The sequence below is a fragment of the Harpia harpyja genome, chromosome 2 (genome assembly GCF_026419915.1).
Source record: "Harpia harpyja isolate bHarHar1 chromosome 2, bHarHar1 primary haplotype, whole genome shotgun sequence".
NCBI lineage: Eukaryota > Metazoa > Chordata > Aves > Accipitriformes > Accipitridae > Harpia > Harpia harpyja.
Genome location: NC_068941.1, coordinates 90438645 through 90457469, shown reverse-complemented (window position 1 = coordinate 90457469; position 18825 = coordinate 90438645). Strand labels below are relative to the sequence as shown.

At 72.5% G+C, this 18825-nt stretch overlaps 4 protein-coding genes across 17 annotated transcripts; 3 read left to right on the top strand and 1 right to left on the bottom strand.

The window, feature by feature from the left end:
- Positions 1–1531: 1531 nt before the first annotated feature.
- On the bottom strand, positions 1532–11461 carry TTC31 (tetratricopeptide repeat domain 31). Of its 12 annotated transcripts, none has more exons than XM_052780968.1 (17): positions 6888–7054; positions 5991–6052; positions 5825–5873; positions 5464–5724; positions 5158–5241; positions 4853–4921; positions 4516–4683; positions 4289–4420; positions 4059–4200; positions 3632–3722; positions 3412–3553; positions 3184–3285; positions 3018–3108; positions 2712–2844; positions 2447–2521; positions 2128–2230; positions 1532–1997 (listed from the first exon to the last, which is right to left on the bottom strand). In XM_052780968.1, the coding sequence occupies exons 4-17, from the start codon at positions 5671–5673 to the stop codon at positions 1671–1673; spliced, it is 1869 nt and encodes a 622-aa protein (XP_052636928.1). In that variant the 5' UTR covers positions 5674–5724; positions 5825–5873; positions 5991–6052; positions 6888–7054; the 3' UTR covers positions 1532–1670. The 12 variants fall into 12 exon arrangements, with proteins under 12 accessions (XP_052636928.1, XP_052636922.1, XP_052636918.1 ...); XM_052780962.1 differs by lacking the exon at positions 6888–7054 and adding an exon at positions 6702–6828; XM_052780958.1 differs by lacking the exon at positions 6888–7054 and adding an exon at positions 6314–6663 and having other exon boundaries at positions 4059–4161.
- Positions 6716–11502, top strand: CCDC142 (coiled-coil domain containing 142). 3 transcript variants are annotated; one of them, XM_052780954.1, is made up of 11 exons: positions 6722–6840; positions 7194–7308; positions 7766–9220; positions 9329–9415; positions 9500–9664; positions 9765–9922; positions 10017–10169; positions 10315–10429; positions 10518–10695; positions 10779–10990; positions 11207–11502. In XM_052780954.1, the coding sequence occupies exons 1-11, from the start codon at positions 6793–6795 to the stop codon at positions 11464–11466; spliced, it is 2946 nt and encodes a 981-aa protein (XP_052636914.1). In that variant the 5' UTR covers positions 6722–6792; the 3' UTR covers positions 11467–11502. The 3 variants fall into 3 exon arrangements, with proteins under 3 accessions (XP_052636915.1, XP_052636914.1, XP_052636916.1); XM_052780955.1 differs by lacking the exon at positions 7194–7308 and having other exon boundaries at positions 6716–6840; XM_052780956.1 differs by lacking the exons at positions 10518–10695; positions 10779–10990.
- A 331-nt stretch (positions 11503–11833) lies between these two features.
- On the top strand, positions 11834–15683 carry LOC128139046 (programmed cell death protein 4-like). The gene is made up of 11 exons (XM_052780953.1): positions 11834–11984; positions 12293–12575; positions 12818–12915; positions 13044–13157; positions 13707–13928; positions 14167–14264; positions 14328–14442; positions 14794–14901; positions 14980–15090; positions 15176–15315; positions 15401–15683. The coding sequence occupies exons 1-11, from the start codon at positions 11931–11933 to the stop codon at positions 15450–15452; spliced, it is 1395 nt and encodes a 464-aa protein (XP_052636913.1). The 5' UTR covers positions 11834–11930; the 3' UTR covers positions 15453–15683.
- A 186-nt stretch (positions 15684–15869) lies between these two features.
- MOGS (mannosyl-oligosaccharide glucosidase) lies at positions 15870–18818 on the top strand. Its single transcript, XM_052780952.1, has 4 exons — positions 15870–16257; positions 16404–16624; positions 16715–16908; positions 16989–18818. The coding sequence occupies exons 1-4, from the start codon at positions 15909–15911 to the stop codon at positions 18694–18696; spliced, it is 2472 nt and encodes an 823-aa protein (XP_052636912.1). The 5' UTR covers positions 15870–15908; the 3' UTR covers positions 18697–18818.
- Positions 18819–18825: the final 7 nt, after the last annotated feature.

Below are 18825 nucleotides of genomic sequence, written 5' to 3'. Positions count from 1 at the left end.
GGAGGTTTTGCTGCGGGAGATGGTGCAGGCGCCGGGCACGCTGCCACCGCCAGCCCCGTGTCCTGCCAGTTCCCACCGCTCCGCACGGCCACACAGCGAGGCCTGCCGGGACCACCGTTGGCACGGCCAGCCCACCCGCACCGCTGGCACAGGCACCGTGCAGGGGACACGCGGACACATGCATGTGGACAGACACCAGGACATGCACACACAGGAGCCTGGGGCTGTGAGGCACCGCATGCGGGTGCAGGAGCACCCACAGCAGAAGCACCCATGGTGGCCACATGTCCCCCCCCAGCCAGCACCCGCCGCGGTTCCCTGGGGACCACTGACCCCTGCCCGGGGGGAATCGGCCCCCAGAGAGGTTCGCCCCGGCTCAGCGGCCTCGGGGCAGCGACCTGCCGGACCCCAGGGCAGGCCGTGCCCATCACCGGGGCCTCGGGGCGGCTCCCACGGCGGTGGGCGCTGCTGGTGCCCGGGGCTCTGTCAGGCTCAGCCCCCCGCCTCTCCCCTCCCCACGCACGCTCGTCTTTTTCCTCTTCCAATTTTCTGGATGATTAACTCGACTGCTGTTTCCTGACAACCTCTGCTGTTGGTATTAATTTCTTTTAACTAGTGATTAATTACTTGCTGTCTCCCGCGCTCCTTCTCCCTGTTGCCTATTTGCATATTAATCAAATTCTACTTGATGGCCTGCCTGTCACCTCCCTGCCACGGCCCCTGCGACTCCCGTCACCTGCAGATGACATTACAGCGGGGCCGGGGGCCCAGGGCGGAGGCACCGGGCTCCGTCCCCCCCCAGGGCCGCGGCACAGGGCGGCAGGAAGGACGTGCCGCGGCTATCACCGTTGCCTCGGAGCTGGCCCAGCCCCGCAGCCCGGGTACCGGCCCTGCCTGGCCCCCAGCCGAGCCCCGGGAGCCCCCGCGGCCGCGGAGCTGGGGGTCCCCGTTACTCCCCGGGCTAAGGCAGCCCCCGGAGCGGTCCCCGGGCAGACCCGGGTTCTGTCCCCCCCCCCGTGCCCCGAGCGCACTGTGGGGCTGCTACGGCCCCGTGGGAGGGCGGACGGGTGCAGAGGGCTGGGGGGGTGGGAGATGAGAGGTGTCCCGGGGGCGTTCTGCACTGGGAAGGGGGGGGAGTTACTGCACAGCCGGTGCTGGGGCTCCGGTACCGGCGCCCGGGGCTGCCCTGGGGCACCGCGGGGAGCCCTGTCGGGGCCGGTGGCGGGGGGAGGCAGCCCCGTCGGGGGGGCAGGGGCAGCCCCGGGGGGGGTCGGGGGGGGGGGGGAGCAGCCGCCGCCCAGCTCCGCCCCACACCGGAACCGGCCCCGGGAGCCGCCGCGCGGGCCGAGGCCGCCCCCTGCTGGCCGCCGGTGGGGCAGTGCGGCGGTCCGGGGCGGCGGCACCGGGATGGCGGCGGAGGGAAGGGGGGGGGGGGGAAGGAGCTCCACAGACACCGGACAGTCACCCGGGGGCGGGGGGGGGAAGGACAGACAGCCGGGGGGGACACGGAGGAAGGACAGACAGCCGCCGCTGGCTTTCAGTTTTATTAAGAACCCCAAACCGGGTACAAATCCCTGAAGGAGCCGCAGGGAACGGCCGTCCCCGGGCACAGCCCCGTCCCGCTGCCGGCAGAGGGAAAAGGCACAGGCAGGGCGAAGGCAGGCCCCGGCTCAGCCCCGGTGCCGGGGGGAGCGGGGGTAACCCGCTGCCAGCCCCCCTGCCCAGCAGAAGGCACCCCACAGCGGGTGCCCCGGCTCCTCCCGGGCTGGGCAGCTCAGGTCCCGGGCCCCCCCCGGGGCGGGGGCAGGCAGAGCAGGCAGCCCCAGGCAGGGTCTGGCTCCACTGCCATTAAGCCGAGGAGACCCCCCGGCTACAGGAGCCCCCCGAGGGGGGCACCCACCTTGCCACGGGGCTCTAGGTGCTGCCGGGGGGACGGGGGTGGCGTGGGAGGGGTGCTTGAGCTGCAGCGCCAGCCTGCTTCCCTCCACCTCGGCATCCTGGGGGGGGGGAGAGGGGGGCACAGACAAGGGCAGGGGGGGCTGAGCCCAGGACAGGGCACCACCGGCCCCCTCCTCTGGCCCTGAGGGGCTGCGGGGGCCCAGGGCGCGGTGCCTACCCCCAGCTCACCTGCATGGCGACATAGGCTGCTTCCGCCGCCTTCTTCCGCGTGTAGTTGATGAAGGCGCAGCGTCGCTCCGGCAGCATCCGGATGAAGCGAATCTGCCCAAACCTGGGGGGTGGAGCGTTAGCACCCGCCCCAGAGAGACCCCCCCCCCCCATGCCTCCCTCACAGGGCCAGGAGCACCGGGGAACGGGGACGGGCACAGGGCTGGCAGGGCACCAGGGCGCAGGATTTTGGCACCAGGACGGCGACGCGAGGCAGGACGGGCAGGGGGCTGGCAGGGCACCGGGGGGCTGCGGGGGCTCAGCAGGCAGACACGCTCACCGGCTGAAGGAGCTGTGCAGCACCTTCTCGCTGATCTTGGCAGTGATGTTCCCCACCCAGAGGGGATAGCAGTCCCTGCCAAACCACACCAGCGTCACCAGCAGCCAGCTCTGTCCCACGCACCAGTTTGAGGACCCCGCCCCAGCACCACCAGCTCCATGGGAGCTCTGGGATACACCTGCTCCTGCCCACCACCCCCAGCGAGCACCAGTCACCGTCCCAGAGGGGCACGGGGCCACCCCGGCCCCACCAGCCGCGGCCCTACCTGGCAGGATGGGTCGGAGGCAGCGTCTGCTGGCTGCTGGCCACAGCCCGGCTCTGGCCTCTCGCCTGGCTCCTGGAGCTCCCGACGGTCACGAAGCCACCCGTGTCCCAGCAGCTCCCGCTTGCCCACTCCCCTGCCGAGAAGCAGGGATGGGCTCAGCTGGCTCCGCAGACCGGCGTGGCCCCAGCAGCCCCCCAAGACCTTCTCCAGTCCTGAGACCACCGCCCAGGTCCCCCTGCACCCCGTGGCTGCCAGCTCTGCCAACAGCTCCAAAGCAAAACCGCTGCCGACACCGAGGTCCCTTACCTGAAGGAGGCAGTGGTGGCTCCCCAGCCTCCAGCAGGGACGGGGACAGGGGGATCCCCCCCGGGCTGCGCCGGCCGCGGGAGCTGTTCTGCTGTGGGGCGAGAAAAGGTTCAGGCCCTGCAGTGCGGCAGCTGGGGATGCCGGGGATGCCGGAGCCGGGACTCACCCGCAGCAGGGCCCGGCAGGCCTCCAGCTGGGCGGCCGCATCAGCGTTGGCGCCGTCCAGGCGCAGCAGCTCCTCGAACGTGCTGACGGCCTCGGCGTAGCGCTGGGGCCAGCGGAGAGGGGCTGAGCTTCTGCTGCCCACTCTGGCCCCCCACCCAGCCCTGCTGGCACCCAACGGTCTCCCGTTCAGCCCCACCGGCACCCCATGGCCCCTGCCCAGCCCCGGTACCTTCAGCCCCCGCAGTGCCTTGCCCTTGCGGAAGAAGCCTTTGGGCCAGCCGGGCTGGAGCCCCAGTGACACCTGCGCGTCCCTGAGCGCCTCCTCGTAACGCTGAAGCTTCTCGTAGCAGTAGGAGCGGTTCCCGAAGAGCCTGCAGGGAGACCAGGGTCGCTGCTGCCCGGGACCCGCAGTCCCTGGGGAATGCTGCTCCCCGGCCCCCGTCGCTCACCGGTGCTCCCTGGGGTTCAGCTTCACAGCCTCCGTGAAGGCCTGCACGGCCTCAGCGTAGCGGCCCTTCTGGGCAGCCTCGTTGCCACGGCCTGCAGGGAGAGCATCGGCCGCTGCCGACCCACCGGCCCGGCCAGGGAGCAGAGCTGTGCCCCCGCCCGCAGCGGGGACATGGGCATTTGCTGGGGATGAGCAGAGGGGAGCGGGACGGCGGAGGAGATGGTGGCTCTGCCGTCACCCAGCCATGGGGGAAAGGTGCCTTGGGGACAGGCCAGAGCCACGTCGGCCTGTAAAGAGCCGTGCCGGAGGGGAGCCCTGGCACAAACCTCCCTGGGGCAGACCTACCCACAGAGCCAAGAAGCAGCAGGGCAGAGACCCCATGTGCCCACCCCATTCCCTCGCTACCTGGGGGGGCCTAAGGCACTGACCCGCGATAATCAGGCTCTGCTCCACCACGTTTGTGTCCAAGGGCACAGTCTCGGGCTCGGGTGCCTGCGGGGCGGGCAGGCAGGGCAGCGAGGCCTTGGGTTCCTGTGGGGTGGGCAGGCAGGGCAGCGAGGCTTTGGGTTCCTGTGGGGTGGGCAGGCAGGGCAGCGAGGGCTCAGGTGCCCATGAGGCGGGCAGGTCCCTCCCCAGGCCCCTGTGGGCTCCAACTCACCTTCCCTGGTGCTCTCCTGCCCGGCTCCGCATTGTCCGTCTTGGCTGGCTTCTCTTTCCCAGGTGCCGGCAGCCTCACGCCTGCTTTCTGCCGGGCTTTGAAGACGAAGGTGCAGCTCAAGTCCAGCTCATCCTGGGAGAGGCAGGGTGGGCGAGGCGGGCAGAGCCCCAGGCCGATCCACAGGGCAGACCCCGCACCAGGCTGGCACCCACGCCAGAAGCTCTCACCTCCATCTCCTCGGCCTTGGCCTCCTGGCCTCCTCTCTCCTCTCCTGAGGAGGCTGCGCTGCCCCCGAGGCACGGGGAGCGGCTGGGGTCCGGCCAGCCCTCCTGCTCCTCAGCATTGCTGTTTTGCGGGTGCTCAGCACCTGCAGCGCTGCTCAGGGATGAGGTGCTCTGGAAGGAGAGAGCAGGAGTGAGACAGCAGCTGGGGACAGTGGGGCTCTGCCTGCCCACCCCTCTCCCCACAGCGTCCCGCCTTCAGAGACGTACAGGACCCCTGAAGGCTGCCGCGGCACCCACAGCCAGGCAGGGTCTGGGGTGAGGCATCAGCGCAGTCACTCACCAACTCGGCTTCCTTCTTACTTTTCAGCTCTTGTCCCAATTTCTCTCGTTTCTTCCGGTCTTTCTGCTTCTGGAAACCAGAGAACGAGCCATGAGCAGGTGCCAGGCAGAGCAGCGCAGACCCACCCCCAGTCCCATGCCGCAGCTCTGCCTCAGCGCTGCTACGGGGGTGGGAGCGAGCCCCGGGCTGCCCCCAAGACGCGCTTCCCTCCCAGGGCAACAGCAAGGCTCAGGAGGATGGGAAACGTGGGCAGCTGCCTGCATGCTGTGGGCTGGCAGGGCAGACCCCCCGCGGGGTGCACCCACCTTCTTCTTCAGCTTCTTTTTCTCTGCCTTCCTCTTCATCCGTTCCTCCTCCGCCACCAGCTCCCGCGCATTCCTCTCCGCTTCCTGGGGGAGCGACGCTGTGAGCGCCAGTGCCTGGCACCGTGCCATGGCCAGGAGAGCGGGACGGCCCCGGGTGTGTGACGGCAATGCTGCCAGCCCCCGGCCACCCCCCCAAGGAGATGGCAGAAGAGGGACTAAGGATGCGACAGGGCCGAGGCGGGGGCACCCTGGGGAGCAGAAACAGGCAGCAAACAGGCAGCTCTCGGGCAGGGAGGGGCCCCTCACCTCGGCTGTAAGCTGGTGCCTCCAGGGCGCGGGCAGCCTGTGCATCTTCACCTGGAGAGCGCTTGGCGGGGGGTGAGTGGGCAGAGCCCCCTCGTACAAGAGGGGGCTCTTGAACCCGCAGAAGTTGTAGGGGGGGGTCGCTGTCCTCGCTGGAAACGTCCCAGTGCTGGCTGAAGTCAATCCACTCCTCTTGCTCTTCGTCCTCATCATCCTCCCCGCTGGACTCCTCCAGCCGGCTGGGGTAGTACCAGAAGCCCGGGCCTGCGCAGGGAGAACCGGGGCCGTCAGCGGCAGCTCCCGAGCGCCGGGACCCCCGGCAGCTCCCCCCCCCGCCCCCGCCCGGTGACTCCTCCCGACTCACCGCGGCCGAAGACGGCCCGGGCCCCGGACGCTTCCCCCATCGAGGCGGCCTGCGGCGGCACCGGCAGCTGCAGCGGCGGCGGGGGAGGCGACGCTGCCTCCCGCGGGGCTCCAGCCGCCCCCGGGAGCCGGCCCCCGGCCCCAGCCCCCGCCGGCCCCCCACATACCTGCCGCTGGCTACGCTCGGCCTCGGCGGCGCCGGGCAGGCAGTGCCGGGGGCAGAAGGGCGCTGCGGGGAGCGGAGCCAGCCCTCAGCCGTCGGAAACGAAACCGAAACGCGGCGGCGGGGCGGGGACCGGGCTCCTCCCGCTCCGCCGCCCCTCCTCCCCAACCCCCACCGGCACCGGGCACCCCCGCCCCGCCCCACCGAGCACCGGCCCCGGCGGGCCGGCTCACAGCGCGGCTCCCGTCGCTGCGGGACCCTGTCCCGGCCGTCCCGGGACCCGCCGGTCCTGCCCCCGGATCCCCCGGCCCCCTCCCCGCCCCGTACCGCCGCTCCAGCCGCCGGGGCCGAGCACACAGCCCCAGGGACAGGCGGCGGGGGCGGCCCCCAACCTGGAGGCGCCCAGGCCCAGCCCGGCCGGGTCCCGCGTCCCGCCCGCCCCCCGCATCGCCCCGGGCCGCCGCCGCCGGAAGCGGGGCAGGGCGTAGACCGGAAGTGGGACGGGAGCGGACCGGAAGTGGAGCAGGGCGCCGGCTGAGGCTGCCCGGCCGCCATATTGGGTGTGGGCAGGACGGCGGCCCGCGAGGCCCGCACCCAGCAGCACCGGGGCTCCGCGTCCCCTCCCGCCATCCCCGCCTCCCCTCAAGCCGCGGGCCCGGCCGCCTCCCGCTGCTCAGGACCACCCCCAGCCTCCGCCGGGGACGGCGGCGCTGACCTCGCAGCGGGTCAGCCCTGCCCGTTCCTCCGGATTAGCGCGGGCGCGGCCTAAGCCTATTTCCTCCCACCGCCCCCGGCGATGGCCCAGCATGGAGGACGGCGGCCCTGAGCGTCGCGGCGGGGAGCCCTGCCTGCAGGTGAGGCCCCGAACGGACGAGGAGACCCCCGGGCTCAGGCCGCTCACCGGGGACACTGCCTGGGCCTTGGGCCCGGTGCCGCCGGGCGACGGCACCGGGCCCAAGGCCGCTCTCGGCGTCTCCTTGACAACGGCCCTGTGGGGGCGAGGCCTAACTGGGAGGCGTGGCCCCGGCGAGGCGACTCCGCGGTTGCCAGCGGCGAAGGGCGGGGGCCGCTTTCACCGGACCACGCCTCCCTCACCGCTAGCCCCGCCCCCTTCCCCGCTAACCCCGCCCCTTCGCCGATAGCCCCGCCCCTGCCCCCTCCCGGGGCCGGTTGGGGGGGGTCCTGACCCGTCCGCGGACCCTCGTAGGTGGATGAAGGCGATGGCGCCGGTCTGAGCGGCCTCATCTTCCTCCTCCGGACGGCCCGCCCGCCCCTGCCCCCCCTGGGGGATGGGGCTGCCCGGGGGGAACCCGCCGAGACAGGTGAGGGGCTGGCCCAGAGCTGGGGGGGGGGGACAGAGCCCGGCCGTGGGACCTTCTCCGGTACCGGCCCGGGGGGGCTAATCCCCTCCATCGCCCATGGACCCGTGGCAGCAGGGGGGCTGGAGGGGAAACCCTGATGAGGTACAGCTGCCTGAGAGGGGTGGGCGGCTGCAGGGGGCAGGACAGTGGACAAACGCTGCACAGTTAATGTGTAATTAACGTGTAATTAACGTCTAACACATCCAGAAGTGTCGCTGGCACCTGGCAGCCCGCTGGGACAGGTCCTGTGCCAGGAGGGGCTGGGGGGTCTCAGTACCAGCGCTGGCAGGGCTTGGGTGGCTGCAGAGCGGCGTGGCTGTCCCGCCGTCCCCTCCGGGTACCGGGGCAGAGCCAGGGTGGCCGTGGGAAGGGGCGGCCCCCCCGCCTTGCCCCACACCCAGGGTCCCCGTCCCTGCAGGCAGCAGCTCCCTGGGGGGCCTGGCCCGCTCCCTGCAGAAGGCGGAGGCCATGCTGCGCAGCTGTGTCAGCCCTGGCCTGCGACGCCTGCTGCCCCCGCGGCCCCACCAGCGCAGCTACGACGGCAGCGAGGATGAAGAGGAGGAGGAAGAAACGCTGGCCCTCCTGGCCCCGCTGGAGCAGAGCTTCCAGGGGCTGCGCCGCTGCCTTTGCGTCTGGGAGGACCCCCGCACTGAGACCTTCCGGGGCCACGTGCGGCCCCAGCCCGGCGACGGCACCGCTGCCTTCTCCTACCACCCCGTCCACCCGCGTGTGGCCGAGCGCGGCGCCGCCCTTCACGCCCTGCTGCAGCACCGCCACCACCTCCGCCTCGCCCGCGACTACAGCCGCCGGCTGAAGGCCGCCTCCGACTTTCTCCGCCAGCTCCTGGCACTGGTGGAGCAGCCGGAGCCGCCGGCGGGGGAGCTGGGGGCCACCTGGCCGCTGCAGGGGCTCTGCCAGGAGCTGCGGATGCACGCCGGCCACTGGAGCGGGCTGCGGCGGCGGATGCGCAGCGACCCGTGGCTGCGGCCGCTGCTGCTGCGCAGGCACGAGTCGGTGGCGCACATGCGGCGGGCGCTGCTGCTGCTGGCGCTGCACGCCACGCGGCTGGCTGAGCGCCATGCCGAGGTGCGGCTGCAGGGGCTGGCTCGGGCCAGCCCTGCCGTCGCCCCCTCCCCGGCGCTGCTCTCCGACCTCTTCCAGGGCCTGGAGATCTACAACCAGGTGGTGGGCGACTTGGCCCTGGAGCTGGGCACTGCCAGTCGCCTGCCCGCTGGCGTTGCTGGCTGCCACGGGGTCACGGGGGACCGCTCCCATGCCTTCCCCGCAGCCAGGGTGCTGGGGATACTGGCAGCCGAGCGGGGCTGGCTGGTGGCCGAGCGGCTCCAGCCCCTCCTGCAGCCATGGGATGGTGGCGGCGGGGCAGAACACGTCTGCTGGGAGGATGCCACAGTGCCTTGGCCCCTGGAGCGCAGCACCACGGTGGCGGCGGACACGGGACCCTCTGGGTGGGAGGAGCTGCCGGGCCTCGCTGGGGAGCTGAAGGCACTGTGCAGGGAGGACGAGGAGCTGATGGGCCTCATCCTGGGGGGCCTGGTGGCCTCTGCCGACAGTCTCTGGCACCACGTCCTCCATGGGCCCAAGCAGGAGAAGCCGGCGGCAGCGAGCCCCGAGCCCCTGGAACTGCCAGCATCCAGCACGGGCACGGCCGCCAGGCCAAGCTCTGCCGGCTGGAAGTCGGTGCGGTGGCTGGACGCCTCCCGCGCGCCAGCGGCCAAGGCCCTGCATGCCCAGTACCGCCCGCTCTTCTGGGGGGCTGCCGGTGCCGCGCTGGGTCACCGCCTGGGACTGCCGCACTGCGGGGCCGGCAGGACCGTGGCCGCCGCGAGGGAGCTGAGCCGCACTCTCGCCCAGGGTAGGTGGGGGCCAGAGCGGTGGGGCGGTGGGGGCGAGGAGTAGCTCCCCAGTATCCCTCCAGTGCCACCATGGGGTGCACTGGCCCTCACGCCCCGTTCCCCCACAGCCCGTGTCCCCCGGGAGTGCGAGGAGGAGCTGGGACGGCTCTGCCTGCGCCTGCTCTGCTGGGGCGTCCTCTGGAGCTGGGAGAGAGGTACTGGGCGCAGGGGGGGGGGTACAGGGTGGGGGGTACAGGCAGGAGGGTGGTGGGGGGCTGCTGACTGGTGCCCCCCTGCAGACTTCACCTGCGCCCTGGGCTCGGGTCTGTCCGACAAGTGCTCGGGGGAGCCGGCGCTGGCGGCAGGACCGGTGCGGAGCAGGACGGCATGGTGCCTGCAGCGGCTCTACCCAGCCCTAGCCTTCGCCCTGCGCTGCCTGCGGCCCCTGCCTGCCTGCCTGCCCGGTGAGTGGGGTCTCGTGGGATGGGGACGGGCATCTCCGGGGTCCCCTCTGGGCTCCCCCCCCCGGCCCCTGTGACACCTCTCATCCCCTGCCTCCCCCAGGCTGCCCCCCCGGCTCGCCCTGCCTGCGCCTGCAGGTGCTGGGCCGCTGCCTGGCCACGGCGCAGGCTGCCTGCTCCTGGCTGGTGGGCAGAGCCTGCCGGTACCTGGCGGCCTGGGCCCTGCCCCAGTTCCTGCTCGTCACCCAGGGGGACCTGCAGGTACGCAGGGGACAGGGACCCATGGGTGGGTGCAGAGCCTGCGCTGTGGGGCTGGCTGCTGGGCAGGATTCCTCTCACCTCCTCTTCCCTCCAGCTGCTGAAGATGGAGACAGAGAGGCTGGTGGTGCTGGTGAGTGGGACCTTCCCGGAGCCTGGGGATGCCCCCCCACAGCTGCCCCCGGCCCTGCTGTCCCACCAGGAGCACCAGCTCTGCCAGCAGATTCGCTCCATGGCTGCCAGCATTCAGGTACAGCCCGACCATGGGAGCCGGCTGGAGCCGTGCCGTGCTGTGCCGGGCCCCAGTGGTTCTGGTCCAGCTGGGCACGGCCGGGGGAGCCGCAGGGTGCCCTGGGGCCGCCGTGCCACGCTGGGTCCCCCCGCTCTGCCCCCAGCTCTTTTCAGGGGAGGTGCTGAAGATGTTCTCCACCGACTGCAAGCGGATGTCGGCGGAGATCTTCGACCAGACCATGCCGCTGGGCAAGCACTGGAGGGTCGGCCTCCGCGCCGGTGGGTAGGGGTGCCTCGGTGGCGGGCAGGGCTGCGGGCAGGGCTGCGGGCAGGGCTGAGCGGGTGTCCCGTCCCCCCTGCCCCGCAGACCTGCCCAGCTCCCCCAGCGCGTATGCGGCGGCGGCGGCCCAGGCGGTGCTGGGCCAGGTGCTGCAGGGCGCCCAGCTCCTGCCCCGTGATGCCCAGGCGCCCGCCCTGGCCCGGGTGACCACGGCTTTCCTGGAGGCTTGGATGGATCACATCCTGGCCCAGAGGATCAAGTTCAGGTAGCAGGCGGCGGTGGCGGCGGGGCTGGGCCGGCATGGGCAATGCCGGGGTGGCCGGGCTGAGCGCCGCCGGTACCCCCCAGCCTGCAGGGAGCCTTGCAGCTGCGGCAGGACTTCGAGCTGGTGCGGGAGCTGGTGGGGTCGGAGCGCTACGGGCTGGCCCCCGAGACCCGGCAGTCCCTGCTCTCCCTCCGAGTCTTCCAGCAGATGGACGGGGCCATCCTCTGCCTCCTGCAGCAGCCCGGCGGGGCGGCCGGGGGGGCCCCCCGCCCCTGGCACTCCCTGCGCCGCTGCTGTGAGTCACCGGGGGGGGGACAGTGATGGCCCCCCGCACCTGCCACGCTTGGCTGCCCCACTGGCTGTGGCCGTGCCAGGCCGCGGCAGACAGCAGCGCCGGTTTTGGGGAGCGCGGGCTGGGGGGCAAAAGCTGCTTCTCAGGGCAGCCCCTGCCGGGAGGGAGGATCCAGGATCCCTCGGCCCCCCCCAACTTCCATCTCCTCTCCCTGGCCAGGCTCGGACGACGGTGCCCACCCGCAGGAGCTGGGCGCGGGCAGCCTGCACGGCCTGGAGACCCTGGAAACGCCGGCGGCGGCAGCAGCGGGGACCCCTCCGTCCGCCGCCGGTGCCGAGGTGCCGGCGCGGCTACGGAGCGGCATCCCCGAGTCCTACCTGTCGGGCAGCCAGCAGCAGTGGCTGTCCTTGCGGCTTCACCGGGCCCGACGCTGGCGCGTACCCGGACTGCCCTGCGTCGGCAACAGCCCCGAGTCCTGACCGCGCGCGGTGGCAATAAAGGGGCTGAGCCGGGGGTCCCCGTCTCTGTGTCCGTTCCCATCCCCTTCCCTGTCCCCAGCTACGGGTGGGAGCGCATTCCGGCACCCGGATGGTTCCTGCATCCCCAGCATGGCCGGAGCATCGCTCCAGCTTTCCTGCCTGCAATCACTCCTGCCTGCAGCACGCTCGAACCGGCCCCGGTACGCGGTGGGGTGGGCTTTAACCGGTCCCCGACCCCCTTGCCCGGGCCGCCGGGCTTCGGCAGCGGCCCCGGGGCCGCTGCCGAAGCCCGGCGGCCCGGGCAAGGGGGTCGGGGACCGGTGATACCGGAGCCGCCGGTGTGACTACGGCTCCCATGATGCCGCCGTTCCCGGTCACTTCCGTCACGGGGCGGGGTCCGGCCGAGCTGAGCTCCCCTTCCCGGTCCCGGTCCCGGTCCCGGTGCGGCCCCGGTGCCGCCCGTCATGGCCGTCCCCGCCGCCGAGCTGGGCGCCGCTGACCGCGTCCCCTTCGCTACGGCAAGTAACGGCACCGGGACAGGGACCGGACCGAGCAACCCCCCCCCATACACCCCCTCCCCTGGGGGCTGAGCCCCGCTTGGGACCGGGACCGGTGGGGGCTCTGGGGGGGGGGGGGGGTTATTGATTGGGGTCCCTGGTGGGGCAGTCTGTGGGCTCGGGGGTCCCTGGTGGAGCTGGATGGGGGGGGCTCCCTGGCGTGGCGGGGTTCCCTTGGGGGTCCCGGGGAGAGTGCATGGCGGGGGTCCCATGGGGGGGGGTCGTGTCGCGGTGCCCCGGCACGCGGTGACGGCGCCCACGGTGTGCAGGGCCCCTGCCCGGCGGCTGCGGAGGAGGAGGAGGAGGAGGATGGGGACGAGGAGCTGTTGGGGGCCGGGGGTCCCCGCACCTGGACCCCCCAGGAGAAGCTGCTGCACGAGGCGCGGCTGAAGGCCAAGGCCAAGCGGCGGCTGCGGCGTACCTCCTCCCGGGACTCGGCCCGCGAGTCGCTCTCCGAAGGTGCCGAGCCCGGCCCCGAGCCCGGCAGCCCCAAGGGCAGGACCCACGACCGCAGGTCCCGCATGGGCAAGGGCCGCGGGCTGCCCAAGAAAGGTGAGGGGCGGCAGCGCCCGGCAGGACCCCTCCCGTCCTCCCCAGTGGGGCTGGGACCCCACATAGCTCCGTCGCTCCCCTCCTGACACCCCCATGGAGTTGGGACCCCTCCTGCGTCCCCTGTGGGGCTGAGCTCCCTCCCAGTGCCCCAGGTTTAGTCCCCACCTCGGGGGAGCCCCCACTGGGGGCCTCAGTGCCCCCCGCCACCGAGCCCCCGCTCACCCCGCACGTGCCCGGTGCAGGCGGTGCCGGAGGCAAGGGCGTGTGGGGTGCCCCCGGCGTGGTCTACGGCTACCAGGAGCCTGATGCCCGTGACCCCAACTACGACGAGGTGGCTCAGGTACGGCCCCGGGCTCCCCCCCCTCCCCAGCCCTGCATCGTCCCCCACCCTCGCAGGCAGCCCCAGCGAGGGGCCGGCCGGCTGCAGGCAGTGGTACAGGCAGGGGTGGCATCGTCCCGTGCCCGCAGGGGGACACAGTCTATGCCACCGTGGTGCCTGAGTTGGAGGAGGGGGAGCTGGAGAAGAACGTGCAGCCCATGGTGCTGGAGTACTTCGAGCATGGGGACACCAGCGAGGTCATGGTGCGTCGGGGCAGGGGTCTGCGGGACGGGGTGGGCTGGCATGGGTTGGGGTCCTCGGGGAGGGGACAGGGGCCCCTCAGTGACAAGGACCCTCAGGGACGGGGCAGACTGGGATGGGAAGGGTCCCTTGGGGAGGGGTTGGGGGTCTGTTGCTGATGGGCACCCTTCGGGAAGGGGCAGGGTCCCCTGGGGAGGGGAGTCCCTTGGTGGTGGGGACCTTCAGGGGGGTCAGACTGGTGCAGGGGAGAAAGGGGGTCCTGTGGGAATGGGGAGTGTCCCTGGGGGAGGGAGCAGGGGTCCCTTGGGGACATGGACCCTCAGGGATGGGACAGGCTGGGATGGGGAAGGGTCCCCTGGGGAGGGACTGGGGGTCCATTGCTGATGGGGACATTCAGGGGTGCCAGGCTGGCGTGGGGCAGGGTCCTGGGGGAGAGAAAGGGGGTCCCTTGGGGCTGGGGAGTGTCCCTGGGGGAGGTCAGGGGTCCCCTGAGGAGGGGCTGGGGGTCCCCTGGGGCAGCCGGCGGGGGGTAACTAACGTGCCGGGCACAGGAGCTGCTGCAGGGGCTGAACCTGGGCAGCCGTCGGCATGCGGTGCCCTCGCTGGCGGTGGCCCTGGCGCTGGAGGGCAAGGCCAGCCACCGCGAGCTGACCTCCCGCCTCCTCTCCGACCTGGTGGGCCACGTCGTCACCCCCGAGGACATCGCCTGGGCCTTCGACAAGATGCTGCGGGACCTGCCCGACCTCATCCTCGACACCCCCGAGGCCCCCCAGGTGTCGGCAGACGTGGGGACGGGATGGGGACGTGCCGGGGCGGGGGACGTGGCTGTGCCGGGGGATGCTCTGAGGTGCCGGGGGATGCTCTGAGGGGACGTGGCCATGCTGGGGGATGCTCAGGGGGGCCACGGCCGTGCCGGGGGGGCCGTGGCCGTGCTGGGGGATGCCCGGCGGCTGCAGGATGCAGACGGACGGTGGGACTAGGCAGGGCAGGGTGCTGACGCTCCTTCCCCAGATGCTGGGTCAGTTCATCGCCCGTGCGGTGGCCGACCACGCGCTGCCCCTGGATTTCCTGGAGCGCTACAAGGGGCGCGTGGACTGCGAGCACGCCAGGTAAGCGCCGCCCCGGCCCCCACCGCCCCCGCCGCGTGCCGCCCTCACCCGCCTCTCCCGCAGGGCCGCCCTCGACCGCGCTGCCGTCCTGCTGCGCATCAAGCGCGACGTCAACCGGCTCGACAACGTCTGGGGCGTGGGGGGCGGCCAGCGCCCCGTCAAGCACCTCGTCAAGGAGGTCAGCGCCTGTCCGACCCCCCCCGGTTGCGTCCCACACTGTGTCCCCCAGCCCTGCCGGTGGCCTGGTCCCCCCGGACACATCCCCCTGCTCCATCTGTTGTGCCTGCACCCCCTCGCCTCTGGATCTGCCCCCAGATGTCCCATGGACACCCCCCTGCTATGTTCCTCGGGACGCGACCCTGGCTGTGGCGTCCCCCCAGACACATCCCTGTGCCCACCCAGGGCAGCAGTGACCCCCGGCTGTCCCTGTGCCCTCCCCACGTCAGGACCAAACCCCCCCCAGCCATCCCCGCTCCATGTCCCCACGCCGTCCCCCCCGTGCCCCTACCCCAGCTGCCTCTGTCCCCAGATGAACCTGCTGCTGCGGGAATACCTGCTCTCCGGGGAGGTGTCGGAGGCCGAGCACTGCCTGCGGGAGCTGGAGGTGCCACACTTCCACCACGAGCTGGTGTATGAGGTGAGGGCTGGGGGTCCCAGGGGTCCTGGCCCCCCCCCCCCCCCCCGCCACGGCCCCGCTGACGCCCGCTGCCCGCAGGCGGTGGTGATGGTGCTGGAAGGCTCCGGGGAGGGGCCCGTGGCCATGATGGTGACGCTGCTGAAGGTGCTGTGGGAGACGGGGCTGGTGACGCTGGACCAGATGAACCGGGTGAGCGTGGGGTGTGCATGGGGGGGGGCGGCGGGCAGCCCACCCCCAGGGCTGACGCTGCTGCGTGTGTGTCCCCCCCTCCCAGGGCTTCCAGCGGGTGTACGAGGAGCTGGGGGACATCAGCCTGGACGTGCCGCTGGCCCACAGCCTCCTGGAGCGGCTGGTGGAGCTCTGCTTCGACCGCGGCATCATCACCAGGGCCCTGCGGGACGCCTGCCCCGCCAGGTACCGGTGCCGGGGGAGCTGTGGGGGGGGTGGGGGTCCGTGGGGGTGCTCCCCCCTTCATCCTCCTCCTCCTCCTCCTCCGCAGGGGCCGGAAGCGCTTCGTGAGCGAGGGCGATGGGGGACAGGTCAAGCAGTGAACCGGAGCGCTGCCGGCCATCGGCCCCCCCCAGCGGGCTGGCGGTTTGGGTGGGGTGGGGGGCAGAGCCTGCTGTCCCCCCTCCCTCCGTGGGGCAGGGGCAGCCCCAGCCCCCCGCAGCCACTGCCTTGTGCCCGGGACCCCCGCCCGGCTGTGGGGCTGCCCTGGGACCCCCCCCCCCCCGCCCGGCTGTGGGGCCGACGGAGGGACACAATAAAGCAGCTTCCAAAGACGTGCTGAGTCTGGCCTGTGCGTGTGGCGGGGGGGGACACGGGACGGGTCGCGGGGGGGTCCTTGTCCACTCGGGGCCGGGTTTGACGCGGGGGGGGCAGTGGAGGACCGACCCTGCAGTTTCCCCTCCCGCCCGCCAGGGGGCGCCACCGCCCCCACCAGCGCGCCTCTCTCCCGCCGCCGCCGCCGCGTCGCGCCGTGATGACGCGAACGGCGGGGACGGGTCATGGCGGGCGAGCGGCGCCGACGCGGCGGGGAAGGACCCCGGGAAAGAACCCGGGAACGCGGGACCCGGCGGGAACGGGAAAAGGAACAACAACGGGGACCGAGACGGGGACGAACAGCGCTGGTGATAGCGGCGGCGGCGGCTGCGGCGGCGTTGGCCCTGGGCCTGGCGGCGGCTGAATGGAAACGGTGGAACGCGGCCGCTCTCCTCGTTACCCCCCACCCCGCTCCCCCCGCTCTTCCCCCCGGTTCTACCGGGCCTCTAGCCTCGCCCCAACGTTTTTGGGGCACTTACCGGCCTCACGTTTACTTCGGGATGAAGACACGCAGCCCACGGGCTCTCATTACCGGTGAGGGATAGGGGCGGGAGCAGGGGCAGGCCGAGCCCCGGGGCAGGGCTTTGCCCTGCCCCGGGGCTCGGCCTGCCCCCGCTCCCACCCGGAGAACCGAGGCTGAACCCCTGAACCCCCCCCCTCCACCTCCCCGGTATCCCCAGGACTCATGTGGCTTCAGCAACGCGAAGGAGGCGGCAGCTTACGTCACACCTGCGAGCAGAGCGACGGTTTGTCGCGGTACGGCTGGTTGATGCACGACGGGGAAAATTTCGGGGTGCAGGAGATCCGTGACAAAGGATTGTTCTTGAAAACCGAATTCGTTAAACGACCGGGTGGGGAACACGGAGGGGATTGGAGTTGGCGCGTCACCGCACGGATGGAGGTGAGGGGAAGAAGCGGAGGGGCCGCACCTGACGGGAGAACAGCCAGGCAGCCCCCTTCCTCATGTCTCTCTCCTCTTCTTCCTCCGCAGGGCGTGGGCGGCCCGGCCCCACTCCTCTCCCTCTTCTTCTACGTCGCCACAGACGAGCAGGGGACGCTGGAGCCGCACCTGGAGAACAGGACGCGGCTGGCCGCCGTGACGGGGACAACGGAGGAGCTGGGACGCTTCACCCTCACCTTCCTCCGACCCAAGGCGGAGAGCGGGGAGGACCCCAAATACGCCAGGTGCTTCGCCGCGGCGGCCCCGTCCCCCCCCACCCCTCCACCCGTGTCCCCATCCCCTGACGCCCTCTCTCCCTCCGCAGCTACAACTACCTGGAAGCGGCGAGCCCGGGGCTGCACCGCCTGACCGAGGTGGTGCGGAGCAGCCTGAGCGACCGCTTCGTCTTTGCCCCGCCAGGAGGGCCGCGCCGCCGCTTCTTCGCCGTCGACGCCTTTCGGGGGCTGCCGGGGGAGCCCCCGCGCGGGCGCCTGCTGCTGCACCAGGTGACGCTGGAGCCGCCCGCTACGGTGGAGGTGACCTTCGAGTCGGGCAGCGCGGCGGGCCGGCCCGGGCGGCTGGCGGGTGGGGCGCTGTCAGCGGCGCTGGCGCGGCACGCGGCCGCCTTCGAGCGGCGCTTCGAGGAGACCTTCGGGCTGGCCCGCAAGGGCTTCCCCCCGCCGCAGCGACGCTTCGCCCAGGCCGCCCTCAGCGACCTGCTGGGGGGAATGGGCTACTTCCACGGGCGCTCGCTGGTGCAGTCCCCGCTGCAGGAGCGCCCCGTGCCCGCCCCCGAGGCCGCCCTCTTCACCGCCGTCCCCTCCCGCTCCTTCTTCCCCCGCGGCTTCCTCTGGGACGAGGGCTTCCACCAGCTCCTGCTGGCGCGCTGGGACCCGGCCCTGAGCCGCGAGGTGATCGCCCACTGGCTGGACCTGATGAACGCCGAGGGCTGGATCCCCCGCGAGCAGATCCTGGGGGAGGAGGCGCGGGCCAAGGTGCCCCCCGAGTTCCTCCTGCAGCGCAGCGAGACGGCCAACCCCCCCACCCTGCTGCTGGCACTGCAGCGGCTGCTGCCCGCTGCCCCCCTGCCCTACCTGCGCCGCCTCTTCCCCCGCCTGCGCGCCTGGTACGACTGGTACAACCGGACGCAGGCCGGACCCCTGCCCCTCACCTTCCGCTGGCGCGGCCGCGACCCCCAGCTCGAGCGCTTCCTCAACCCCAAGACGCTGGCCTCGGGGCTGGACGACTACCCCCGCGCCTCCCACCCCTCGCCCGAGGAGCGGCACCTGGACCTGCGCTGCTGGATGGCGCTGGCCTCCCGGGTGCTGGCGGAGGTGGCCGAGCGGCTGGGGGAGCCGGCCGGGCCCTACCGGGAGATGGAAGAGGCGCTGAGCGACAACGGCCTGCTCGAGCAGCTGCACTGGGCCCCGGAGCTGGGCGCCTTCGCCGACTACGGCAACCACAGCGCGGCGGTGGGGCTGCGCTGGCAGCGGGCGGCGCCGGCGGCCCCGGGACAGCCCCCCCCGGCCCCCCGGCTGGTGCGGGAGGTGCGGGAGGCGCCGCGGCCCCGTTTCGTGGGGGCCCTGGGCTACGTCAGCCTCTTCCCACTGCTGCTGCAGCTCCTGCGCCCTGACTCGCCGCGGCTGCCCGCCATGCTGGCCGCCATGCGCAGCGAGCAGCAGCTCTGGACGCCCTTCGGGCTGCGCTCCCTGGCCCGTGACAGCCCCCTCTACATGCAGCGCAACACCCAGCACGACCCCCCATACTGGCGCGGCTCCATCTGGGTCAACGTCAACTACCTGGCCCTGCGGGCGCTGCGTGGCTACGCCGACGCCGAGGGGCCGCAGCGGGAGCGGGCAGCAGAACTCTACCACGAGCTGCGCCACAACCTCGTGGCCAACCTGTACCGGCAGTACGCCGAGAGTGGCTTCCTCTGGGAGCACTACAGCGACAGCACCGGCCGCGGCCAGGGCTGCCACCCTTTTGCTGGCTGGTCTGCGCTGGTCGTGCTGGTGATGGCTGAGGACTACTAGGGCCGCCGGGGCCAGCCGCGGTGTGGGCAGCTGCCTGCGCCACCGGCCCTGCCCGTCTTTCTCAGGTGCGGGTGGAGGCGCAGAGCCTACCTCCTCCCCCAAAATAAACCTCCACCACCATGGCCTGTT